The following is a 27998-nucleotide window of genomic DNA, read 5'->3' on the forward strand; positions in this document are numbered from 1 at the left end:
GGGAGTCACCTGAAGTTTTGTCATTGACAAAATTGTTACTTTTTAACATTTTGAAACGTTAATATTACTAAAAATTGCTTTCAAGCTATTGTCATAAAATATCACTTGTGCATTTGAAACACATATGCTCTGGGGTTCCAACATTTTCAAAATTTCAAAGATATTTTTCCTAAATTTAAATTTTCACAGTGTTTTCTTGGCATGTTCCCCACCTGCTGTCCCGTGATTGACAAAGTGAACTTGCCAAGGAAGTTCATATGAGAATTATGAGTGTGGAGCTGCTTGAAAAAAAAATATTTTAGTAAAAAAAAGAATATGCTATTTACAGTAGAATCAAGAATCCTAAATCAGATGTCCAAATCTCGGCACATTTCATTGCCTTTGAGAGGCAGAAGGGTTATGCTATGTATTTTAAAATTATACCATTTTCCAAGTACTTCTAGAATCCTTTGACTTGATCAGAAAATATGTTATTTCAACAGGAATAAAGTGCAGCACTGGGAGTGATATTTCATGGAGTTCTATGGAAAATGAGAAACATTAGCAGTTGAGTAAGAGTCAGCTTCCTTATGGAATAGAATAGAATGGTTTAGGATGGAAGGGACCTTAAAGGTCATCCAGATCCAACTGCCCTGTTTTAGGGACAGGGACACTTTCCACTAGACCAGGTTGCTCAGAGCTCCACCCAACCTGGCCTTGAACACTTCCAGAGTCTAAAACTGACTTGCTAAACTGTGACTTATTACATGCTTCATTCTATTAATGCCCAAATTAGTGCTGTTGCAACAGCTTTTTCTTACCTGCCTTCCAAATTTCTTGTGAAGCTTTGGGATGTAGTTTCAAGAAAATTGTAGACTCCAAATAACAAAACACTCTTATATATCAGTGCCTAGCAGGAGCAATTAGGATTTGAGAATTTACAAATTATTCTTTAAATTTTACAAGTCACATGAAAGTCCACTGCCACTGCTGGGAAGCTTTCCCTCCAGCTCTATTTTAGTTTTCATCTGATTACAGTACCTGGGGTAGAAGTAATCATTTTCTTACCACATATGAGACATCCACATTACTTTATGCCAATTTGATGCGTCTCCATTTGTGATATCTCAGAGGAAATGGATTCCTTTTCTTCAGCTGAGAAGTATCATTATGCAGAAGGTGTGGCATTAAGTTCTTGAGGCAAAGTCTCATACTTATAAGCAGGCAAGCGCATATTAATATTCAGTACCAGCTTGCCAGTTTCTTTTAGTGCTTTAAAATCATATTTTATTTTATTAAATATTGAAATAATATTTTAAAAATATAAGTTTCCAAGTAATTTGAGGGAAAACCATGCGGAGCTCTTAATAAGATAACTTTAAATTATTTTCTGGAGTTTTGGGTATCATGTGTACACTTAGCACTGTGTTTATTCAAGCTTTCATTATACATTACTATCATTTGGAGGGTTTGTGTGCTTAGTTTAGCCCTGTTATACAGAGCTGCTTTTCACTCTTGCATTCAACTCATAAATTCACTGAACTCTTGGACATGTACTTCACTGGAGGAATGGTTTGCTGTGTAAAAAACACAGACTGACTGCCTTTTTAAAACTTTCTCTTTAGCTCCATGCTTATTGAATTTAGCTTGCATGCATTAAAACTTTTTAAAGAAAACAGATATTCCAGGTCTCCATCATCTCTTTTGAGTGATTTAAGTATAGGCCTCTAATTCACATTTATTTTGTCAAATTACAGCTATTATCTCTTATTTCAGTTGCTTTTTCTTGTAAGTAAATTGAGACACACACATTGTTTTCCACACAGAGAGTCAATATTCAGTGGTTTGCATTTCTCTTTAACTACATTTTTATATTTGTCCCACACCATTCAGGACACGGCTGTTGAAGGGACCACACGCAGCACACCTTCTATTGTTCTTCCAGAGAATGCCATTACGCCAGATGTAGAAATTGATAAAAATCTGGTTAACAGGTACTATGTAATACATTAACAATCCATCCATAAATTCCAGGGGCTGTGTTTCTAAAACACTGCTCTGAAATATATGTTGTATGAAAATATTACTGCTGTATCTCTGTGACTTGGCCATATTGCCTTTGCGTTTTGAGGGTGGTGTTTGGGATGTGGGGTGGAGGAACAGGAATATAATTGAGACTGAAAGAGTAGTTACATGGAATACTGAGTTTGACAACCTCACTCACTGAGCTGGACAACTCAAATATCTACTTTGAACAATGGGTTTTGAATCAAATTTGAGCCCATCCACAAAGATGGGACAAGAATACCACTTGGAGGTTAAGCGTATGTGAAAGTAAGGCATTGAATAGAAATAGTAATCCTGTTAGAAGCTGAAAGCTTCAATTCAGTTTTGAGTTGAATAAAGGTTATTATATTTATTCTGATAAAGCATACTTCCTGACCTGGGCTTTTTAATTTTATTGACCTGCCACTAAACTTAAAATATGGGGAAAAAACTTATCAGAAAATATAATTCATACATCTATAATTTGTTTGAATTTTTAAAAGTGTGCTTCTTCATACTTCAAGATTAGTTTAGAGTCAGAATTGATATGCATCCCTTCAAAAGCAGAATTATTTGCAGGATCAGCATTTGGATTTCTGCAGTTGTTTGAGATTTTTACTTTTTTTGCAGTTTAGAAACATCCTATGGAAGTGTCAATGTGGGAGCCTAAGGAATTATTTTAGCCATAAAATTTAGTTTAAGAAACAGTAACAATTCAGAAAGACTAAGGTCTTTTTGGTTTGGTGGTGCTGGGGTTTTTTGTTTGTTTGTTTTTGTTTTGTTTCTTTTGCTATATACTATTTAACATGATTTTTAAGTCATGGTAATAATCTAAAGAAATGTAAGGTTTTTTCTGAGAAATCAGGTTCACAGAGGATGAGATTAATAGCAAATTTTAGAACTCCTTTGTCAGATCAGTTTCTGCAATTTTCCTTCTTTCTGCAATCTCCTCTATTTTCCAGTTGTTTGAAGATGAGAGGAACCGCTATAAATGCTTTTTGTCTTTATTTTTTAATCAAAGGGCTTTCTTTTTAATATTAATGTTTAATAGGCAATTAGGACCTTTTTTTGATGCCATAATCCATCATTTCTGTTTGTTCACCTTTCTCTCTAGGCCTCGGAGTCCTCATAGGAGACATTCTAACCGTGCCACCAGAAATTCAACAAGTTCACTGACTTCTGTTGGTAAGAAGTGATTATTCATTTCAATTAGGATGTATTCTCAGAAAATGTGACTTGCAATAAAAACCCTATATAGGGAGTCTGACTGTATTGACCACAGGTTTTTTCTCTGTCCCTTCCTGTGTAATGCATGCACAGGGAATACTGCTGAGATGTTGAATTGTCATCATGAGTTTGTAAGTGGACTGCATGCAAACCAGTTCAGGGAAATACACACAACTTCAGAACGCTGTTAATTAATGCATTGGCTCAACATTTTCAGAAGGCTCAACGTCTGCATGCTTTATTTCTTGTAGAATATGAAATACTGGTTTTGCTACACTTGAACTTCTCTTTTGCTGGCACAGGGAAAGCGTCATGGGAGGTCTGTCTCAAAATTCCAACACACAAATCTGAATTTAAACCGAAACAGATATTTCACTGAAAACAGATTGCTTTAGAATATTCAATCTCTAAGTATGGTTTTTGACATCCTTGAAACGGAACTAAATTTAAGGAAATTAAAGCCAAAGGACTTCTCCCTCCCCCTTCAAAAAATCAATCAAAAACTAATAGTGAAACAATTCCACGCCCACAAACCAAAAACCCTCAAGTTTTTGCTGCTTGCTTATGTCCTTAGCTTTTCTGAAAACTGATGGTTCTGTAATGGCTCTTGTCAAATTTTAAAATATTTTTCTCATACTACCTGATGACTTCCCTCCCCCTCATTCAAGCTGTTCTTTAGATGCTCAAAGAAGCCATTTATACTGACTCACACAGAAAGGGCCTTTCTGACAACTGCCTGCTTTCTTTGCTTCATCATAGGCTGGAGAATTGTAAAAAATTGATGCTCAAAGTTTAGTGTTTTCAATCAATTTAAATGCCACAGATTCATGAAGTGTTGAATTAATTGCTAAAACTATTGTGCATAAATCTTTGCTGGGTGAGTTTGTGGGTTCTAAGCCTTGAAAAACTGAACATGAAAATTCCAAGAAAACCTCAGTCTACAACAGAAATGCCATTACTGCTAGTTGTGATGGATCTAATGGCACTTTTATTTAGAAATGAGAAAAACTCTGCTGGACACACAGGTGGAAAAGCCAGTTTAACATATTCAGAGAATTTTAGGTGACAGAGAATTAATCTCAGTGGGTTACCTGTGGTTTTGAGGACTTGCTCTAAACTTGAGATTGTAACAACATTAGAAATGAGCAGACATTAATTTAAATAAATTTACAAGTTTATTTTGAACTTGTTACTCTCACAAGGCACAATATACCTGGAAATGGAAGGTCCAGCTCTAATTCTGATATTTCCTACACAGACAATAGTGGTCATGTGATTGATCTGGTGAATGATCCACTACCAGATGTCAAAATATCAGAGGAAGACAAAAAGAAGAACCTCGAATTGTTAGAAGAAGCAAAGAAAGTGAGTGAGAGGTTCTTAGCACGCCGAGGCAGGAAGTCGAGAAGCAGCCTCCCAGAATCACCCACAGGTAGGGGTAGATCCTGAAAACCAGATTTTGTATTCTCCTTCAAACATCTGTAAAGGCAAACATTTGCTGTAGTCTATACATTGCTGCTGTTTACATGCACTTGGTTAATTTAAAGGTCAAGATCCCTTTTGTCCTCCACAAGGCTCCAAATGAAACAGAAACGACCCATCCATGTACTCAGATGTGTCAGGGTAAAATGGTGTAAAGTTACACTGCAAACAGTGTGACATGAAGGCATGAAGTATTTCTACTGAAAAATGAAAAATGCTCACAAATTGTTGTTTAAATGAAATTTTAGTGGCTAGATTCATCCTGCTGTAAAAACATTCCCCCCAGACACAATCACATTGCCTCTTATTCTGAACATGGCCATAAACTAAGCTAAATGGACCAGATCCTCCTTTAAAAACAGCAGAATAAAATGTTTTGTTCTAGAATGTCAATTGAAGTTATTTTTCCTTTTATATGAAGTGTTTGAAAACTGGAACAAATGCCTTTTTACCATGAAATGGGACTTTAATTTTGCTTTGAAATGCCAGTTCAAACAAAGTTCTGTCTTACAATTGTCCTGACACTCTCTGGAGGGGAAAAAACACTCAAAACTATACATCACCTCTTTTTTGTCCTAAATTCCTCACAAATCTTCTCTTGTGATGCGTCTCCTCAGCTCTTACTGTATCAGAAAACTGAGAACAAGAATTCCCTGTATCAATAGAAATTTATCCATTTTTGACAATTATAAGACATGAAACATAGTCTAAACTCCCAATTGCCAAGTATAACCTGACAATTAAAATGACTTGTCAGGTTCTGGAAAAACACATGACTGATGATGATGATATTGATATTTTAATCTCATCTGAATTCTAAAAATACAGACGGTACAAGCCTAGAAAATAAAATCATCTTTTTGTTTTGTTTTTATCTTTGTTCTAATGAAGCACTTTCCCCTGCTCTTAGTCCTAAAGTTTCACCCATAGCATCTGAGAGCAACTCTCTCATTCTTCCACTTCCATCAGGTAAAATGATCGTGAATCATTAAGGGAGGAAAAGACCTCTAAGATCATCAAATCCAACCATTTGCAGGCTCAAAATTTAGCTTATAAAAACTCACAAAAAATAAATTCATTTAGTATTTCTTGAGAAGAGTAAATTTAAGCGTCTAGTCCTGAATTTGATAAGGCTCTTAAATACATACGGAATGTATTTTTGCATATAGATATTTTTATTATATTTTTTTATTCCTTTGGTGTTGCAAGTCCACATGCTCTATTTTTAAAACTTTATCAATAACAGAGTTTTGAGAAGCCTAAATGATTGTTCACTTGCTATACTTGATTTTTTTTTTTTTCCTTATTAATACTATTTTTGACATTTGAATTTTTGTCCTTCATTTATTATGGGAAACTGTGCACATATGTTTGTTAATGCTTTAGTAATGAAAATTTTGAGCAAAAAATCAGGACATGCCCTAATTATGTGTGTATCTTTCAGGGTCTGATGCATGCACAACCACTAGTATTGATTCAGTATCTCCAGGGCAGGTAAGAGCTGAATAGTCTGTGCAATAACCTGGTTATTACAGTACTAAATTATAATATGCTGCCCTTTTATTCCCTGATAAAAATTGTATGTTTGGAATACAATTTTATATACTAAAATTGGATTACTGGTGTTTTCTCTGTACAGCAAGGAATGAGTAAATATTTACTCTGGAGATATCCATGAAGTAACAAGAACTGAAAGATCATAAAGATCTGTTGAGTGCAGAAAATAGAAAAAGATCCAATATAACCCTAATCTAGGAAAAAATGAATCCCTATAGTTATTTCATAAATAAATACAACAAGCAATGTAAAAATTAAGAAATTCAAAGTTCAGCCATTAATATCTATATCTAATGTTTGCAGCATAAGTGTGAAAAATAACTTTGTAAGGCAGATTTTTCATCCTTTTTTTGCTAGAATAACAGAATTGTGAAAGAAGATGACAGGCAAACTGCAGAGGTAAGTGTTTCACATTAAGAGCTGAACAAAGTCTGCTGGTTTGTCTTAGCACACATATGACTTACTGATGGGACTAAAAATGCTAAAAGATTGTTCACTGAGTGAAAAGAAAATGCCACTGCTCTAAGAAATGATGAAGCACCTGCAAAAGAAGTAGAGGACAGTAGGCTTAGCACTTGATCTTTCATCCTATCATGCACCCTGTTCTAGCTCAATTAAAATCAATATACTAAATAACTTTATAAGTAAAGTAAAAATACTTACTATAGCCATTTTGGTTTATGTCAGTGGTTTAGACTTTCCATGACACTGAAATGATGAGGAGCTTGGCTTTAGTAGGATTGCTGTAATGGGCAATGGAATGGGAGAGGTTAACTCAAAAGTTCAGAGGAGATGCCCAATTCAGTATTCTTTAAGTGCCTGTAAAAAATTATTTCTTTTGTCAACAGCACACATTCAAAAGCAAGTGTCACTGAAAAGGAAATGGCTTTTTACAGTGAAAATCTGTCCTTGGGCAGGGGAAAAGAGGAATCTGGACGTGTTTCTCTGTTTCATGTGTGTCCCTGTACTTTCAGAATGCTGCAAAAGGATTAATTGATCGAAAGCAGAATGATCAAAGAAAGATTTCTCAGGGAAGGTTGGTTCCTCGTTCTGCTGGTTTTGAAAACTCCAAAGATAAGCTCTCAGACCAAAAGGAAAACTTTGATCCACGTAAACATATGGATACTTTCCCTAAATTCTCCCCTTCAGCTGGTGATGGTGCCAGAATGTCTCTTAATACTTGCATGAATGTTTGTGAAAATGAACTTGGAAAATCATTTCTCCAGAAAGGGAAAGAAAATGATGCTCCTTTAAGAACCCATCTACCAGGATCAGGAATAGGAAATATGGACTCAAAGCTAAAAATTCCTGTTCCAGAAATGAAGGACCATAAAGTTCCATGTAAACCAGAATTTAAACTGTGTGGACTGCGTCCTCCTCTATTACGAGCTGTGTCCTGGGATAGCTTGGAGCCTGGACAGAAAGAGAAAACCCCTTTAAAGTTACCATCTGAGGAAGATAAAAGCTTTGTTGGTAATAAATCCAGCAATCAGTTAAAAGCATTCAAAGACCTTCAAATCCAAGTTCAGCCAGTTCGAATGCAGAAGCTGACAAAGCTCAGAGAGGTAAGTCCTGTCATCAGCTGTATCCTATTTTAAAAAGTCATTTTCATACCCTACTAAACTTACAGCATGTTTAGCTTTATTTTTATCACTGGAAGAAACATACAGTGATAAAATGGGAAAAAATTTCAGCATAATCAATACACAGTTGTACCATGTTTTTCCTTTCAACTTCGCTAAACTGTAACCTGTAAGTAAACTCCATGGAATTTCTCTATTTCTTAGTACTCTTCAAATATGCATCAAGTGCACTCTGGTACTTCAATGTGTACACATGCATGTGCATGTGCTCTTGCATGTTTACATTTGCAAAATCTCAGAGGACAGGAAATGGGTTTGTAATGATTAATTGATTATTGAACCCTCTCAGAAAATGTCTCAAAGTATTCAGAGCTGTAAAACTGGCCATCTCTAATAGCAAGGGGAGGTAGAGCTTGCCCAGACTTACAGTTCCTAATTATAATGTACTGCAAATTTGTCAGATCTAAATGAATAGACTTGGGCTGCAATATCTGTTAACTAATCTGTTGTTAAATAATTTTCTAAATTATTGATAAAAGTTAAGAATTAAACCTTAAGAAAAAAAGCAGAAATTCCATGAAATGATAAACCACCAAAAGAAGGCAATGTCTCTATTATTAATAATAGCTTTTGAAAGACAAGAAAAAAGAAGTAGCAGGTACTTTCCTGAACAGCCTAATAAGGATATTTCCCTTGACCTCCAGTAGTTATTATTTTAAGATGAATACAAGGCTGACAGGCAAAGGCCTCAAATTCTGCACTTTGGTTAATTAATTCCCATTGTAATGTTTGGGAATGGCAGCTTCATTATTCATCTTTTCCTGTTGCTATAACACACATATTCTTAATGTGTGTGTACTGGAAGTTTTGGCTATAGGGACTCTTGAGCCACACAATTACAGGAGAAATTCTTCCCTGTGAGGGTGGTGGGGCACTGGAACAGGTTGCCCAGAGAAGTTGTGGATGCTCCATCCCTGGCTGTGTCCAAGGCCAGGTTGGATGTTGCTTGGAGCAATCTGGGATAATGAAAGGTGTCTCTGCCCATGGCAGGGGATTTGTAACCACAGGATCTTTATGGTCCCTTTCAACCCAAGCCATTCTATAATTCTTTAATTCTATCATTTTGAATGACCTAGAAGCTGTTAAGCACAAATAAGAGAATCAAAAAATTATTGCAACATGATCTGTAATTCCAGTTAGGCAAGACTTGAGCATTCCTACTGGATTTTGTCTCCAGTAGGAATTGTCCACTCATAAACAAAAGCAGGTGTTTGTGAATTTAAACATATGTGAGAATATGAAAGAAAATGAGGAGATGATTAAAGGAGAAATAATACAAGGTTTAATCCTTGAGAGTGCATTTTTTCCTACCTGTAAGGAATAGACGTAAAACACAGTAACAGTGAAGCATCACAAGCTCTGGTCTTAATAAAGTTATGAAGTCTCATATATAGGATTTTCTGAATTTCTTCTGTTATCTGGGATTCTTGGTTATTACTGTGGCTATATCCAAAACTGCTTTTTTTCATTGTCAATTACTAAATCTCTTACTTATTAAAATTCCATATAACTACTTGAATAAGGGACACATTTTGCAAATCTTTGTTTGCATGACCAGGAATTTTTCTAAATAATGCCTGTATGAAATATGAAATATATAATATTTTGAAGTGTGTGTTTATGAGTATCCCTGTTATGTTGCATCTGACTGTAATGTACTGCAAATATCTCTATTATATTTATTAACTAAAGGAATTGTTATATTTAGTGTTAATGTGGCAGGGATACTTAAATTGAGATTTGTAGTTCAGATACTTAGAAATATTATTGTTTCTCTTCACAGGAGCATATTTTGATGAGAAATCAAAATTTAGTTGGACTTAAACTTCCTGAACTTAGTGAAGCAGCGGAACAGGAAAAAGGTGCAGTATCATAAAAACGGGAAGGAATGTTTCTTATACACTAATTTTTATAACTGACTATTATGAGGGGATGAGGAGAAAAAGTGAAAAAGTCTTTTACTTCAAGTGCAGTAATAGTTGAAGCAGTCGTGGAGAACTGTAATAAATAAAGAGCAAAAGAGACCAATAATGGAAAGTACCTCGATTTCTTGTTGATTTCAACCAAGAAAATACTGTAGATATTATAACCAAGGGAAAAGATGTACAGGTGGTACAGAGTCTGGCTTGTATCTAATAGTTGTAGGACTGAAGTTTCAGTAACTTTCTGTAAAAACATTTCAGCAGTGATGGATTAAATGGATGTAACTTCTGCAAGGTATTGTGGTCATAAGGGTGAATTTGATCCCTGACAATATAAATAAGAGATGAGATGTTTTATTCCTGCCTTTTTATTTTAGCATATGTGTGGCAAGTATTAAAATGGCATTTTCACTTCTGGTCCACATTTCCATGTCAATGTGAATGAGAAAAAGTAAGGCCAGAGAAGAGTCATAAATGTGTTTGAAGGATTGGAAAAATATGCCTCACAATAAGTGGGATTTTTTAACCTCAATTTCTGTGATTTTGAATGAAAAATAAAGGACAAGACTTCTTTAAGGAAAAGGCTCAAAACCCTCCGTAAATGAGGAAAAAGAAATCTAGAATAAGCAAAAAAGATTTGGTGCCTGTAGCTGCATCTAGAAAAGGTTTAGAATAAAGAGCAAGTATATAAACCTGAGGATAATTCAACATGTGGAAGAATTAAACAGCAGTAGTGCTTAGCTAAAATACTTAAACCAAATATATCAATCTAAAATATTTTAACCAAAACTATATATTTATTTGGAAGCAGTTAATTCAGAACTTTCTCAGTGTGACATTAATTGAAATGGAGATGGTTACTATGAAAGGAGCTGAAGCTGATTGTCCAAGATTCAACCCAAAGACAATTTCAATTTTTTAAATACTATTCATTTTGCTGATTCCTGCATTTACACTGGGACTAGCTCATCAGGCCTTAAAGTTCCTGTTACAGTGAGAGATCCTTGAGATACTACATTTCATGTTGTCTGGAAATGGACTCATCTTCAATTGAATGAATCAAGATTAAAAGAGAGTTCTTGTCCTCTGTATTTAGTGATTATATCTTTAGATTGTTAGACATGATAATATTATTCCTGTCACTCTGCTAATGTATAATTTCCCAGAAAATTTTTAGCAGAATCTGTTTGAAAATATAAAATAGTTGATTTTACCAGCCTGTTACGTAATTCTGGCAGGTTTGGAAGTCTTGAGGAAAACATTATGAAAAGAGAAACATTATTTTATCCAGCTTCTCAACATGGATCTTATGAGTATCATGAGTTTTTTATATTCCAGTAAGTTATCTAAATGATAGCCAGAACATTAAGGGTCAACTCTTTGTCGTCATTGGGGAAAACAAGCAAAGGGTCAAATGCTTAGTGAATTTGTTAGGGAGACCTACTTCCTTATATTGTCATAGAAGCCACCTTTTCAACTGGAGTGGTAATTTTGCTTAAACAATAGGAAATAGCCAGATACTTCATTATTACTGTTATGAGTCCAATGTATTGTCTCCATCATGGTTTTTATCAATGGCAAGTTACTGTCACTGTCTGAGTAAACACAGCTCTGCATCTACACAAGTTTAGATAAGTGGAATGCATTAAATCTGGAAACAATGTGGTGTCAGGCTGGATTTTATGGGGACATATGTGACTGTTCTTAAGTAAACACTGGAATTTTTTAATATAAAGCAAATGCACAGAATTAAAATGTAGCATGGAAAGAATCTCCCATTCTGTCCTTTCATGTTAATGCTCTCCAGATTTGAACACTAATTACATGGCAAGTTTAAGAATCCTTCGGTTAAACTTATGAACAGCAGAACTGTTCAAAGATTCCTTCCCAAGTCTGAGATGTAGACTGGGAAATCTGGCTTTCCAACAGGAGAGTCTTTCATGAAATTCTGGTAAGACAGAAGGAGATAAGGGAAATAAGTGAAATTAAATAAAGTAAAAAACAGAAGCTAAGTAACATGAATTTTAAAAAACTGTAAGCCATGTCTTGGTTCTCATGAAAGTGACAGAATCAGAGAATGTAAGTATAACCTTTATGTCCTGTTTCAATGAACATACAGTGAAAACAGGTACATGATGTAATTTCTAACAATAAATGGTGTACAAAAGCTGTAGCATAGTACGTTACACTGCACTTCATCTTAACAGGGGGCATTTAAAGCCTCAGAAAATGGCAGTATTCTATTACAAAAATCTCAGCTAAAATATTCCAGAAAAGAATGCATGCCTTTTCAAGTAATATTACTTTTTTTAATCTGAAAATGTCTTCAGGCCCTTCACCTCTCCCTTCCCCTACTGAAGAGGAAGAGACAAAGAACAGCTCTGATGTCATGCCCAGCATTCCTGATGTATTGCTGCGAAAACTGCGAGTGCACAGATCACTTCCAGGAAGGTAAAAGCTCATTAGAAGTGGAAGCACATCATCCCAGAGAGGGCACACTAATGGTCTGAATTCAACTTCCCTTACAGAGTTCCATTCACAGGGACATAAAGTGTTGCATCTTAAAATGTGCAACACAGATTTTCTGAAAAATTTTGGGGAATGCACCAGCTTCCAGTAACTGGCCAACTTTTAAAATTTGTTTGTGAGTTCTACATAAAAAGTATTAAACCTTAATCGCATGCTACAAGTAGATTTTTATGCAGATTTTTCCACTCCTGGTTTCCAGGATTGCTGCTGCAGATATTTCAATTTTTCATTTTGAAAGTATTATTTCTCACCCCCATGAAAATATTCAGGCCAGATGATGCTTTCCAATGGTAGAATTTGGGCATGTGAGAGTTCTGTGATTTTCCTGCAGGTGACAATTTTTCAGGCAAATGGAGCTTACTTTGCAAATACAGTTGAAGGATTCACTTGTGAATTCAGTGATTTGGACTTTCCAAGACATTAAAACAATTCCAAACTTATTCAGCCAAAAATTATTCCTCCATTCACCCACATGGTTATGTACCAAAACCACCAGAGCCTTCTGTTAGCGGAACTGTAAATGAAGATTCTCTGTGCAGGTGAAATAAATATTTAACATTTATGGTGAAGGAAATTTTATATACATTATTTTATATAAATGAATGCTTGAGGTGAAGAACTTCTGAGAGACCATCACTTGATTGTAATCAAGTAATGGTAATGGAAAATTCTTGAAATTCAAACATGCATTTTGTTGTTCTTTTCAATTAAGTATTAGAATATCTTTGTTTTTAGAGATAAAACTCATTAAAATGTGAATTTTTTACTTCTAGCTCCCCACCACTCACTGAAAAAGAAGTTGAGGTAAGTATGTTATTATTTTAGACATACATTCCAGTTCTAAGTGGTTACTTTAAGTCTAAGGGCGGTTATTAGAATGAGGTAATGGGATGATTTTTTTTCCCCAAAATATATTTCTCATTAAAAAAAAACCATATTGGACTCCATCAAAATAACAATTTTGTGAAATATGAGCAATAGAAATTGTAAAATGACAGAGTAGGAATAAATAAAACATTTGTTTGTGTTTTGCATAATAAAATATGAATTCACTTTGGAAATAATTTTAATATTCTAAAGTAGTAAAAAAAATTAGTTTAAATAAGACCAGAAACTAAGCAGTTTAAATTGCATTTTTATTGGCCAATATGAGCTTTGGGGCATTTTTAATAATATCCTGCTGTTTACATAATTTTTACTCTCTCAGTTCAAGACAATAATTTTGTTTGCAGGTTGCTCATTAGCTTGTAGGTTTTGTTTCTTGTATTTTTTTAATCACATACCAGTCCAGAAAAATATCTTTATTTACAATGCTGCAATCTACTGGAACTGTTGGAGCCTTGTGCTTTGCAAAGTATTAATCCTAAGAAATAATGAGTCTGGTAAAGAAAGATACCATCTTTAAAAGCAGTGTGCAAGAGAATAAAAATGTTAGCACTTAATCTTTTGCTGGCTTCAGGGGTAGGTGTTTATCCCTTAGGTAAAACAATGCTCATGGTGAGCTCATCCCTGGACTTCCTCTGCACAGACTATCTGTTTAAAAACCTTGGGGACCCTTGGAGGAAGTCCAGCTAGAAAACAGATCCATTGTGATTCTGGTGCTTCTGGTAGGCTGCTTCCTTCATTATGTCTCTGCCCTACAGAGTTCCCAGAAAAACATCCAGGAAAAGAGGCAGTAATGCATTTATTATTCCTATTTCAGTGGTAGTAAATAGAAGCAATTTTTCAAAGAAAGCCAATTTAAAAATGCTTTCAATTTTCTGTTTCAATACTTATTAAGCAGCAAAGTTTGTTAAACACATACCTTAGTCATAAGTTGTTATTGAAAATTATATTACTGTGAGACTTATTAGAAAATGCCTTTTTTAATCCAAACAGAATGTATTTGTACAACTCTCCTTGGCCTTTAGAAATGATAGTTATACATTGGAATCTAGAATTCAGCAGGCAGAGAGAGAGAGAAATCTTACTGAAGAGAATGCTGAGAAGGAACTGGAAAACTTTAAAGCAGCCATTACGGTAAGAAAATAGTGGGAATTCTTTTCCTGACCTATAGTGTACATGAAAGTGCACATACATTGTAAATGTGTTTGATTTATAAGTTCAGCCCCAGAACTTCATTTTTCTGCTGCTCAAACTCCTTGCCATGAGCTGCCTACTACTCTGAGAGGGCATATTCTGCCAGACTGGGCCAACATTGCTGGAAATATCTAGAGGATGCTTCCCTGGGTCTAGCAGATTTCAGGAATAAATACTAGGAATTTGCTGTTTGGTTCTTGAAATAAGCCTGTGACATAGCTAAGAGCATCCAGAACTGCAGATTGAGCACTAATCCATGCTCTCCTGGGCAATGCCTTCTTTAGCAGTAAATTTAAGGTGTCCAGATATGATAGATACCAAAATCTCAGAATCCTGAGATCTGCATCTTGAAAGGCCTCTTAACTGGAGATACTAGAGGGCACGATATGTGAAAGGAAACAGCAAGGAATGCTTAAGGAATAGATACAATCTCAGGATCAGGTTTTGGGCCCGAGTACACTTTCATTCCAGCTGTCCCTGGTGTTCCTTTTTAGAAGTAGTTTTGAGTCCCTCCTGCCAGCTTTCTCTGGGTTTTCCTACTGGAATGACAAAATAGGTAAGATGTGTCAACTTAAGTGCCGTGCATGTCTTTGTGCATAAAGGGAGGGATGGTTAGACACCAGGCTGATAAATGAGATAGCCTTAGACTTGGCATTCATTATTGCAAGGTGGTGCTGCCATTTTTATGAGAACAGTTAGAAGAACATATGATTCTCCCATTTACTTCATCAAGAACACCATCAGGCAAGAAAACACACAATTAAAGAAAGATTGTGATCTTCACGTCTTCCATCTGGAATTCCAAATCTCCATTTTCAAATTAATTGCTTCTGGTAAACAAAAATGTTGAGAATATTTTGCTGCTCTTCCCTCTGTTCCCTGTGTAAAGAGCAAACAGAAACAGCCTATTAAATCTCAGGGTTTTCAGACTGAAATAGATTTCCCATATATTTCTGTAAAGAATCCCTAATTAGGGGAACCAAGGTTCATGTTGCCAGCATGGGACAGATGTGATTAGAATTTTCTTCCTTTAAGCAGTTCACACGCTACAGTCTGGCTTTTACAAGTTTCTTACATGATTTATAACAAAGTGGAAACTGTCTTCTCTGTGAAAGCTTTTGTTCTGGACAATGGAATAAACTAACAAGCAATTAAAAGCAGTGATGCCTTCTGTAAAATCTCTTATCATACTAAACCTGGACTTGTTCCAATCTCATTGAGAGGTTATCTTCATTTCTGTAGGACAAGCATGTGTTTTATGGCTCAGGGACAGTTTTACCAGTCTTTCTGATTTTTTAATCAGTCTTGTGATAATTCATGTCTTATTCAGAAACCGAATTTCAAGAGAAAGCTGATCTACATGAATTTTAGGGTTTTTTTTGGAGAAAATAAGGGGGTTAAAGTTGTCAAGAAAAAAAGGAAAATCTGAAATTCTGTGCATGATTTTTCTTAAACATATTCCCTTATGCCATTTTGGTTCTTGCAGTCAAATTTTGGTTGCAATTTATTATCAAAGTAGCATTGCAATTCTTGAGATCATAATGTTTTATTTTCCAAATAAGTGAAGTATCATGGAACTGAAAGAACACACTGGCCTTCTTAATACATTGTGCCCAGAAAATTAAAATGTCCTTTGTCCCTCAGCGATCATTTTTAAGTGCTAGTTGAAATGAACTTAGCACTTGTAGAATTCACAGGTAGCAGGGCATGTTTCACCTGGATTTCAGAAGGGAAAATATTGCAGATGTGCTAAGCCCTCTCTAACTCCTCAGACTGTGTTCCTGCAGTTTGCAGTGAAGCATCGTGCTCAGACAGGGCAGCAGCTCTCCGGGCTGGCTGTGGTGCCACTGCTGGCACCCCTCTGCAGCAAATCTCTCCATGTGGAGCTTTCCCTGGATATTTCTACCCCGTTTTGAGGCTCTGGCCACTCCATTTGAACTAAAAACATTCTGATAAAGATGCTCTATTTTTGCTTCAGTCTTCAGCTCACCTGTGGCACCACTATGAGCACAGGGAAGCCTACCAGAAGCTCCTGGAGGACATCGCGGTGCTGCGGCGTTTGGCTGCCAGGCTCTCGAGCCGTGCCGAGATGGTGGGAGCCGTTCGCCAGGTGAGGGCATCCTGGTGTTTAACTCTATCCTGGATCCACAGGTTCACTCTTTTCCAGCCTGGGACAGAGGTTATATTCACCCTCTGTGTTTTATTTGCCATTTGGACAGACTAAAGACGTCTGTTGTAGTGCCAGGTAACAAACACAGCACGGCAGCCAAGGAAATGCCATTCCAACAGAAAGTTTCCCTTTAAGCTATTTAACATATGTACAACAAGAGCATATATTTTATTCAGAACTACAGCTGTATCACAAGAAACTAATTTCAAATCAGTGCAGCACAAATAAGAAAACTTTTCTGGGTCAGAAAACTAATTCAGTCACCTGCCTTTGGCAATAGCTTAGTCAATTACAAAAAGTATGAGAACAGAGTGAGTGTAAATAAGAACACATCAACACCCTCCCAGATTCAAGAATGTTCCCTCTGCTTTCTAAAGTAACCAGGCTGATGCCAGTGACTAAGACCTTTGAGGGTTTGAAAACAAATATGGTATAGCACATAAGCAATCAGATAGGCACACAGGCAGGATGTATGAATATATGACAAAATAAATGATTATATTCTGTGAAATGCATATGAATTGGCATTTTATTCTAACTATCTTAGGAATTTTCAGTCATGGAGGCACCAATAATTCCTTAAGAACAGCAGCTCCAGATTTAGCCCTGACATGGAACATACATATAGAGGCAAATTATTTGTTGGAGATGTGTAGAGGTTACCTGGGTATTTCCTTCTTTTCTTCCTTAGGAAAAGCGTATGTCAAAGGCAACAGAAGTAATGATGCAGTATGTGGAAAATCTGAAAAGGACATATGAAAAGGATCATGCTGAACTAATGGAGTTCAAGAAACTTGCCAATCAGAATTCTAGCAGAAGCTATGGTGCATCTGGTAAAGAAAAATAAAAATTTAAGGGTTTATCTTGTCTCTAATTCAGAGAGATGTTGGTGCTATTAACAATTTAAAGTAAAGTATTGTGAAATCTGTTCATGAAGTTCTGATCTACAGGAGTAGATTTTTAAAAGTTACAGTAATAAGTTAAAATGTTTCATATGAACCATAATTAATGCTATAGTACAGTAATTTGAAATCGCTATCACTTATCAAATTCTGATGAGGTCCAATCACATTTTCTCATGGCCTCTTGCAAATCCATGTACCCTGCACAGTTTTAATGCAACTACCTTTTAATTCCAGATGATGGCAAAATTTCATTATTAAAAACACTTTTCTTTTTGCAACATTTTCTTTCCTTTCCTTTGCTGAAAACTGAAATATGAGAATTTTCCTTTGCAAGAACTTGTGTATGGAGGCCAATAGTGGGCTTTTTGCCTGATTCAGTGAAAATAGTAATGATTTGATTATTTGCAATTATTTCAAATATCTTATGCAGGTGTAATTGAGAAGAAATGTAGTATTTCATGTATGACAATACTATATGACAATAAATACATGGTCACTTACAGATCCTGTGTAAATATACTGTATCTGAGCAAGAGCTCTATTAATATTACTTAGAGATACTCACATAGTCTAAGACTGTTCTTTGTCTTTGTTTCTGTGCAGAAGATGGGGTTCCTCGTTCATCTAGATCCATGTCTCTCACTGTTGGAAAGGTATTTCTACAATATAAAGAAAACAAACATTTTTTGTTTGTAAAATTTCTTTGTCTACATACACTCAGCTCTTTAGGCTGTGCTCAAAACAGTGCTGGTAATCTCTCAATATAATTCATGCAATTCAGTGCACGTGCTTTGCAATTTTGGATACATAATTTAGTATGGCTTTGTGCAATAATGGTTGTGCCTGATGTGAAACTTCAGTCTTTTATTTCTACAAAACTTCCAAGTGTTGGAGATGAAGTCTATCACAAAACTTGCTAAAACAACCAGTGATTTGGGAGGCATGAGTCCCAGTATGACCATGATGAATTTTGGTGATCAGGTGCATTATACTCAGTCTGCTGTTTATTTTCATACTGCTATTTGATTGGGTTGTAGTTTTTTAGGTTTAGTTTATCCCTGCCACCTCTGAGTGTTGGATATAAAGAATTACAGCACAGAGCATGCTGAGGGCAAAACAGAATTTCAGAATGAGAACCCCATAGGTTGAAGCAGAGGTCTCAAAAAAAGACTAAATTTAACAGGGACAAGTCCAAATGATAAAGAGGAGGAGAAAGAAAACCCAAACACTAGAATGGAGTGCCTACCAATGCTGCAGACTTCCCAGTCTTTTCAGGAGCACATTAAATAAAACTGTCATTACTGAACAGATATGGTTGGTTTTGTCTAGAACCAGAATCATGGGGTGACTCCTAAGTATTCAATAAGCCTGTGTTTAACTCCTTTCCTGTAAAGCTGTATAGGGCAGAATCTTAAAAGTGTTTTTATGTGCACTAAAACAAAGCTGTTGAATGCTGTAAGCGTTTTGATGTTTTTACTCAGTTGGAAGCATAGATTTTACATAGATTTTATAGGATGAAGCATTTGGCTATGTACCAAATGTCAGCAAAAATTTACATAATCTGTACTTGAGCTAGAATATATTGTTACAGTTAGCATGTGTTTGTCATAAGAAAGAATTTTTATGATCTTTGGGAAATATAAGCAGTGTTGCGTGATGCTATCTAACAATTCAGGGCTGGGAGAGAAGGGGCTGCTCTTTTGTGGAAGGAATAGATGCTTTTGCTTTGGTGAATTATAATTAATAGGTTTACATGTAATTAATATATCATAGTAGGTACAGTATATGATAATATGTGCATAGCAAGATAAGAGCTTAATGTGTGACTTCATTATTTCCAGCCATTGTGACACTGGCACTTTCCCCAGTATCATTATGCATCTGCTTTAATCAAAGATAAAGGCCTATGATAAGAGTGGACAATAAAAACTCAGAACATTTCTGTTGTGTGATTTACCCTGCTGGGCTTTCAGTATGGAGGGAAAAGAGCAGCATCTCTGTGCCACACCTCATTTTACATTAAGCACTTACCATAACAAGCAGTACAAGATGAATTTCTGGGGAAAACCATGACCTTTTATTTTACTTTTGCTCCCAACTCTCCTTTTCCCAAAGGGGACACTGACCTACATCTTTGCCACACAAATTAACCCACAGAACTGTTCTTCATTCTGTCTTGTATGGTAGAAAATATAATTGTTGTTTCCGCCAGAATATGCCTCGGAGGAGAGTTAGTGTTGCGGTTGTTCCTAAATTTAACTCCTTGAACATTCCTGGTCAGTCACCCACAGCTTCACCTATACCTTCAATGCCATCCCTGGTAAGTGAAACCCACATTTTAAATGTAGCAGTTTTTGTCTAAACCACTTTTGCACAGGGGCAAGCCACATTTATGTATAATGGAAGCTTTTTCATTGGTTTAACTTGTTTTGACTCCATCCTAGTGAAGGGGATGGACAGAGGTAATTCCTATTGTGTTAGGGGATATCACAATCTACCTCCATGAATGATCCCTTTGGGAGCAGCTGAATAGGGCAAGCTACTGATTCGTGGGTATTGGACATTAGTGAGGCAATTTGCCTTTTAATCTGAAGTAACATTCAGGAAAGAAATAGTGGAAATAGTTGTCCACTGTAGGAGAGAAATTTTAACCAGAAACCACAGAACACTGCTGGACTGCTTTTCTCCATTGCCAAAAGTCCACTGAACAGAAATAAATGTAATTAATGTACAGAAATGTACATGGTAGAAATTTAGAGGTTCTGTGATTATCTGGGATCAGTAGAGCCGTCAGCCTCTATATTGAATTTTTGCTTGTAAAACTTAAATAAATTAAATAAAACTCTAATTTGAACATAATAAATCTACACAAATGCTTTGGAGAAAAACTCCAAGACATACTCACTGTTCAGAAATGAGTTAAGATGGGACAAAACCTTAAAGTTATGGGGTTCTTTGTTAAAAATATAGGGTTATTTAAATGAGGGTTTTGCTGAGAATCTAAATCTGTTTATCTCTTTTACTTGTAAGAAAAGCATCTGTTTGTACAATTTATTTATTATGTATTCAGAGTCAATTGTTTCAGGAACCAGGTGTGTTTGTTTGCCATGGTTTATTATGAATTATTTTTGTTTAAAATTTCCCATTGAAAACTCAGCTAATAAATTCATATTTTTAGGATAATAGGAGAGGAACAATAGAATAATTTTACTGTTCAGTGATCAATATATGAAGGAGAACACTTTCTAGGAAAAAATAAATAGGGTAGAAGGAAATGCCAGAGAAACTTCTTAGTGTGCAAGTCCATTGTTTACTCTGGTTAATGGGAGCAAGGTGGAAGCACCATATTAAAGATACTTTGCTCGTGAGTGTGGGAAGGAAACCTAAGCATCACACCGCCTTTGTAATTTTACTGATCACTCATTTGAAATTAATTAATGAATTTTAATTGGTATTTAATCATTTAGTCATGAATGTTAACTAATTAATGAATGAAACATTTACTGCTGTGTTTTACTTACAGTCTGAATCACCCAGTAATGGAAGGAGCAACCTAACATCTACTCCTGCTCTGCCAGCACTTCTAGAAAAGTGAGTTTTGTCTAGGTTGTCTCAGTACCTATTAAATGCTAATACTAAATGGTAATTTAAAGAATCACATTTTGAAATACTGATATCACACTACTATACTATCACTAAATAGTGATATTACTGCTACTTGTTAGAATGCTTTAAACATGAAAATTAAAAGCTTTCAGTGTGTACACTACAGAATATTGATTACAGAATATTTTAGATTAGTGCTGAGGCAGGACAAAATTTATCTTATATTTTTGTTTTACCTTGTTCTTTAAAAAGAATGTAAATATGCAACAACGGAGAAAACAAAAATGGGAAACTACAGCACTGGCTGCTACTATTCAAAAAAAAACTCTGCAAGATCTAGACCATATTTGGAAATTCTGTGAGAAAATACAACAACCAAAAAAACCTTATCAATATTTGACACCTAAGAAAACAAATGGTGCTACTGAGTAACAGAGGGAGAACTTGAAATTCAAGTTTGAGCATAAATTGTGCGTGCATGGGCCAGCTGGTCTAGTAGTGTAGAATTACTTAGACCAGCACTGTTTTGTATGTTTAAGCACTTCAGGCTTATACTCATGGTTTGTTTAAAGTCCAAGTGAAAATAATGCTACTGTAAACGTGACTTGAGAAAAAGTCCATTGCCCACAGATGGTGTCAATCAGGCTGAACTATTTCAGTGCCAGGAAAATAAGGCCTGCAAAAAGGATGAGATTCCAGAAGTTGAAAAGGGATCCATTGTTGAGCTTATTAAACCTTGACTGAATCACTTAAGCTCTATGTCCCTGATAAAACAAATTCCAGGACAGCACTGCAGGAAGACAGCAATATAAGACAGCTTATCTTCAGGTTAAATGTTTCAAACTTTTACTTGAGAAAAGTGAGGTATGTGTATTTTTTTTCAACCTGTGCATCAGTCCAGCATATAAAATCAGCACAGGAGAACACTTAAAAGGTAAATAAAAACAATGTTTTGTTGAATTAGTATTTGACGTCACTTCTGTTACGTTCGTCTTATGTAGCAGGTTACAATTTCTAAGATGATATTTAGAAAGTTGAGGGAAATGTTTTCATGAATAGCAAATAAATGTCATGGATGAACCAGGAAACAAAGGCTCTTTTTTTTTCTTTTTTATAGAAGAATAAAAATTATAGCTTTCTTACCTTAGAAACATAATAATTACTGTTCTTTAATCACAGGACCCTGAAACTAATATTTTTCTTGGTGTTTAATTTTTTTCTTTTGTAAGACATTTCATTTCTCCAATGTACATTAAAAAAGACAAATCATGACTCACAAAATTGCAACTCCAAATACAACACATTTTTGTGATGTCATTTCTTATTTGTCTGCTTCTTTTGTCTTGGCAGTGGGAAGTCAAATGGAGAGCCTGACTGTGAAACTTCAACTTCTGTGCTGACACAGAGTGGGTTGGAAGAGATCAGTCCTGAAACTAAAGCCAAGATTGAAGAGGAAGCCTATAACAAGGGGTGAGAATATTTTTTGTGTTCTAAATCTGTAAATATGTGCTACCAGATGAGGACATATGTTTTTAAAATTTATTTTTAAATACAATAGTTATGTTGTTGGTGTCACAAAGTGCTTTACACAGCATGTTTTGGGGCAATTAAAAACTTTAGGATCTGTTGCTGAATGTCAAGCAAAGAATTTTTTATTATGTGAAGAGTGAGACAAATTTTGATCCTCTCCTGCAGAACCCAGCATGCCATCTGACTTTAACATTGAATTACATTTATTCTCCAGGACAAAAAGAAGTGTACAGAGGATATTCAAAATGATGGAAAGTTATAGAAGAATGTTTACTGACTCCTTTACAATAGACAGAAGTTGTTCTCTGTGGAGAAAAACCTCTTTTTTTGTTTAAAATTATAAATTTGGTATCAGCTTTAATATAATCCTCTGTTCAGGAAGGGTGGCTGTGTGCCTTACTGGTGGCCTTCAGCTAGTTTTTACTCTTGTTCAAGTGCTGCAATACTGCTACTTGTGTTTTATTACATGTAACAAAACATAAAGCTAATTTTTCATTAAATAAGATCGTGCTTATACAACATTCTAGACTAAGAAATAAATGTTTTGTCTGATAAAGATATCAGGAAGCCTTGAAGAAAACCAAAGAACTTCAGGAACTGAAGGAAGAAGATGAAGAGACACCCAAAGAAAGTCATGATGAACATGAAGAAAGTGAAAATGAAGATGAGATAAAAAACCTGAAAAGCAGGTGAGACAGTGGTGTAATATGTCCATACAAGAAGGGCCACTTTTTTCTACTTGTGGTACCCAAGCAAGTGTTTTATAATATCATTTTGGCATGTTTTCCTCCTGGGGAAGCATATTGAAATAATAATATTTTCACAGAAAGTAAAATTCCAAGACGGTGTCGTTGCAAAACGCAAACTCTTGATTTTGATATTTTGGTTAAAGCTGTATGTTGACATCAGGGTGCTTCATCTTGATGGGCTTTGGTTCTGATTTGAGATAAAAGAACACTCCATAAAAGTTCCTTAGATGCCAAAATGTATCCTTCTATGGATATGTACTGCCTCATAAAGGTTGTAATTCAGGAACCTGAATTAGTGCCATTCCTGTCACTAGAGTGACACTGCATCCATCTGTACCTTACAGAGGAATTGAATGCTGGCCAAAGCAAGTGTGATCCCAGGTAAGGCTGGGATCCTTACCTAATCCAGAAGAATTCATTTCCATTCCATAAACATCTGTTGATTTGAGATTTCAACCACCTTCAGAGAGCAGCCATCTCATTAGTCATGACACTCTTGGAGAAATGTTTACCACATATTCCAATGTTTAATTTAGTTGATCAAGGTATGAACAGTGCAGAATTTTGCATGATATCAAGGTCTGAGATTTGCCAGCTGACAGGTGGGAGAAATAGGAGTCAAGCTTACAGTCTCCAGCTGTCTCACAAATTTTACTCATACAGAATATATCAAGTTGGAATATCTGAGTGTACAGCTCTTCATAAAAGAACTTTACAGTTTGATTCTTCTTTGACAAGGTGTTTGTATCAGGAAAAAAGATGGTGCACCACCTATGACACCTTGCAAGTTGAAAAGCTTAAGATAATAAATTTGCATTTGATTAATTTATAATAGTTTTCTTTTCATTTTACAGCAGACTTGAAGTCATCATTAATTATTTATATATCCTGTACCCCAAACTGTGCAAACACTGGAATGTGATGTGGCTTGTAGTGGCTGCAATAGTCATTTTTGCTGTGGTGTTGGGGATCTACCATTCCTACAACTCCTGTGATGAAAAGTCAGAGGCGCCTGAAGGGAAGGCCAGCTGTTCTGCGGCCCATCAGTATTCCTGGTGGAACTCAGGACTCCGACAGGAGCAACGCACGGAATAACAGAGGAACAACCACGCCCTTATGGTCCCTGAGCAAGTTTGTGTATTAGAGCACTGTTGTTAAAGGTAGTGTTTAGTCATCCCTGTGGCTGTTCCACGTGATCCCTTAGGCAAGAGAGTTACTCCACACCACCAGGTTTGGGATACGTGGTGAGCATCCCTTGCCAAGATGCCAATCTGATCAATAATCCTGTCTGTCCTCTTATTGTAAAGGACTCGTACAAATAAAGTAGTGTTGAATCATGGTAAGGTTGTGGCAGTAATCAGCAACCTGCAAGACATTTAGAAGAATGATTTGCACAGGACATTGACATTTTGAAGACCATCATAAAATTTGCATTTGCAGTTAGTGCTTTACTTTGCATTTCCTGAATTTATTGTTGATTGTCGAAGTACTAATTGCATTTAAGTCCTTTGGGTTTTAAGCGGTTGATTAATTTCTTTATTCATAACTGTTGGGTAGAAATAGAAACACTTCCTTGGAAGAACAGAATTATATTCTAAGACCAAATGCCTTGCTGCTAAAGTAATTTTACAAGAGGAATTATCTATATGATTATTTAAATGGAATGCTAAGTACATGCATAGATGTGTTTTATGATATACTTTAAGAATGGGACCGCCACTCTTTTTAAAATGGGATACTCAACAGAACCTAAAATGGGGTCTAGGTGGCACAGCTGGTATCATCCAGTAAGTCTGGGAACTTCTGATGTATGAAAGTTCCCAAAAATTTATGTATGCTACTCAGTGTCAGTACTGGTTACAGCCAAAACTGGTAGCTGCCTGGAAGGGTCCATGTGCTACCCAAGCCCAAAACACAGCAATCTTGGACATGGGAAGCAATCTTCAATTCTGTATTGAAAAAGAAAACAAAAGCTCTTCAAGCCTCTGTGTAGAAGTGACTCTGCCCTCCTGCTACCACTGGAAACAGGAATTCTTTCTGCAGCAGGAACAGAGTTCTGAGAGCAGCCAGAACCCACCCAGTGGCTACATGAACCAGGCCATGGTAGCAGTGACGGCTTAGGAGAGCTTACTGCATGTTTTCAGGAGTTCATTTTCAGAATCTGATCCAAGACCAAAACTGATTTGATATACTTCCAAAGCTGAGCTACCACATCAGGCTAGAATAATCTTTTACACAGATTTTTTGCCAGTTCTGCCTATTTGGGGGTTTGTCAGTTCTTACACAAGAATGTGAAAGCTGAAATTTTGGGACAAGCAATTTGAAAATGGTGAGGCCATTACCTGTACAAAACCCAGCACCTAGGGCTGAGACCAAAATGTGTGTCACTGGAGGTGTGCCATTTGTACCTGCTGAGCGTCCCTTCTGAATGAAGGTGAACCATATTTGTCTTTCCAAAGCTACAGCCACAACAAAAGCCACAGCAAATCCAGTGTGACACTCGATTGCACTCCTGTCCTGCATTCTCCTAGCATTTTCTGATTGAGAAATGGGTCTGTTTTCCAACAGAAGGATAAGAGTGTTATGAAGTACTGTAATTTCAGTTCCGACGCAGTCAATATTGTCCTGTCCTCTTTTGGAGGAAACACTGAACCTCAAACTAACTGTCAAAGAAAACAGGTTTCTAACTCAGTCAGAAATTTAATTCACATATCTGGCACTAGTAACAAGTATCCTGCTGGTGAATTTTTGTTTGCCACGTGTTTCTTAGAAGACATTTATAAGGAGAAAGAAAAAAAAAAAAAAAAAAAAAGCAGACCATTACCACCTTTTTTTTGGTGGGGGGGAGTGGGGAGTCTATAAGCAATTAGGAGGTTTTGGGTTTCTTTTTAAGTATATATATTGAGGAATAGTGTGCTTAAGGAAGTTCAGAAAGGATAGCGGGAAAGTGTGATTTGGTCTAAAATTGCAATTGGTAAAGAATAAGACAGGAGAAGGTTTCTTGCAAATTACTTGGAATCTGCTTGGTTCAGTTAGAATTTCTGACTGTGAAGAACTACTGTGACCTTTCATGTACTTTCAGTATTTGAAGAAACTTGTCAATTGCTGCTTGAATATTTCTTTACTAAAATCAGCTTCTTTAACTTAATATTCTTTGCAAATAACATTGATAACTTAATAAGGCAATAAAATGGAAGGAAAATACTCCTAAATATTATTCAGATTTCTCTATGCCAAAAATTATGACACATATTTATGTGATTGTGGAAATATTAGGCTGCCCTGAAGAAAAATAATTAACAGTGCCTATAATTGAATTAATTTGCTTTTATTTACATCGGCACTGTTGTGAGTCCAACAACTTATTTTAAGTACACATAGAAAGTTATTGATATCAACAGGACTCTCTAATTGCTTAGTGTTAAGCATGTGAAAAGGTCTTTTTGGTCAGTGGGTGAATTAGGTCTCCATCCTCTCCTAAAATTCAGCACACTGCCTTTTTGTGGTATAAGTGCAAAGGGACAATTCACAGAAGTAGTTGTACTGATTTAACTGAACTACTTGTATATCTGAGGCAAGTATAATTTAGCCACAAATGAACTGAAAGAGGCAAGAGATTTTAATGGAGGTGCAAAAATAAAGATGAAGTTTACTAAAAAAAAAAATAAAATAAAAAATTTGATCTTTTTATAACTACTTTGAGCAAACTATCCACTAAAAATAACAAACCACAACGACTAACAGCACACTAAACAGCTATGCTTATATTTTTCAGTTATTTAATTTAAACACCTTTTGTTTAATAGCAAACAAGATTAAGCTCAGAAATATTCTAAATATAATTTTATCTGTTGGATATTAGTTTGCTTTATCTGGAGAAAAAAAAAGCCAAACAATCTCTTCTGTGTTCAAAGATCACATCAGATATCAAGAAACAGACCTATTATTTATGCTATTACCACTGAAATAGTTTTCTTGAGGTGCAATATTTATTTTTCTGCTTTAACAAGACACATTTATGGTTTCTCCTGCACAGCACTAATGTTTCTAGCAAAAGGAACTTCAAAAGGGCACTATTTTTGTGTATCATATTTAAATTTGTAATATTGTAAGATTTTGCACAAGTGTGCTGGTATTGTACTGTATAGTATCACATACTTGAGTTTTGAAATAAAATTATGGTTTCAAAGTCCTCAATGTTTTTTACCTTAAAGATTTGGGGTGCTTTGTCTGCATATTGATGGCCATGTCTTCATGAAGTAAGTCCTGCTTTGTCTACACTGTTACATGTTCCGAGGATCTTGCTCTTAGTCTTCCAGTTCTTCAGGAAAATGGTAGAGAAGAGAAGAGCAAACTCCTGTGTCAGTGGAGAAAGTGTTTGGAAGCAGGGTCATCCCTGCCATGCCCTAGAAACCAGCTGGGAGAGGAAGCTGAAATATCCTGGAATGAGTTTAAACTCCTGCTTCAGAGGGAGGCCACGTGTCACGGAGGAGGCCGAACACGGGAAGCCACAAGGGAAATCTGTAACCCGAGGATTCTGGGCAGAAGGTCAGGAGTTTTTATTTGCTTCGTGT

The 27998-nt window shown here is 35.9% G+C and overlaps 1 protein-coding gene and 1 long non-coding RNA gene across 6 annotated transcripts in view; one reads left to right on the plus strand and one right to left on the minus strand.

Moving 5' to 3' along the window:
* IRAG1 (inositol 1,4,5-triphosphate receptor associated 1) overlaps positions 1–27608 on the plus strand; it is a 60913-nt gene extending 33305 nt beyond the window's left edge. For 2 of the 4 annotated variants that reach the window (XM_058854007.1, XM_058853998.1), the window contains exons 6-23: positions 1873–1973; positions 3140–3210; positions 4511–4684; positions 6179–6228; positions 6649–6690; positions 7266–7856; positions 9718–9796; positions 12187–12307; positions 13159–13189; positions 14264–14404; positions 16443–16574; positions 17326–17467; positions 18143–18192; positions 19752–19859; positions 21063–21130; positions 22496–22615; positions 23233–23364; positions 24279–27608. In XM_058854007.1, the coding sequence (XP_058709990.1) occupies positions 1873–1973; positions 3140–3210; positions 4511–4684; positions 6179–6228; positions 6649–6690; positions 7266–7856; positions 9718–9796; positions 12187–12307; positions 13159–13189; positions 14264–14404; positions 16443–16574; positions 17326–17467; positions 18143–18192; positions 19752–19859; positions 21063–21130; positions 22496–22615; positions 23233–23364; positions 24279–24519 (2394 nt within the window). In that variant the 3' untranslated portion in view covers positions 24520–27608. Of the gene's footprint in view, positions 1–1872; positions 1974–3139; positions 3211–4510; positions 4685–5625; positions 5704–6178; positions 6229–6648; positions 6691–7265; positions 7857–9717; positions 9797–12186; positions 12308–13158; positions 13190–14263; positions 14405–16442; positions 16575–17325; positions 17468–18142; positions 18193–19751; positions 19860–21062; positions 21131–22495; positions 22616–23232; positions 23365–24278 lie in introns of all 4 variants that reach the window. The other 2 variants (XM_058854027.1, XM_058854017.1) reach the window with 2 other exon arrangements.
* LOC131586816 (uncharacterized) lies at positions 14413–27982 on the minus strand. 2 transcript variants are annotated; one of them, XR_009279243.1, is made up of 5 exons: positions 27632–27982; positions 18105–18198; positions 17298–17376; positions 16488–16632; positions 14413–15343 (listed from the first exon to the last, which is right to left on the minus strand). It is a non-coding gene; the product is annotated as an uncharacterized LOC131586816 (long non-coding RNA). The 2 variants fall into 2 exon arrangements; XR_009279242.1 differs by having other exon boundaries at positions 16455–16632; positions 27632–27981.
* Positions 27983–27998: the final 16 nt, after the last annotated feature.

This window comes from Poecile atricapillus, chromosome 1, assembly GCF_030490865.1.
Source record: "Poecile atricapillus isolate bPoeAtr1 chromosome 1, bPoeAtr1.hap1, whole genome shotgun sequence".
Classification (NCBI taxonomy): Eukaryota; Metazoa; Chordata; class Aves; order Passeriformes; family Paridae; genus Poecile; species Poecile atricapillus.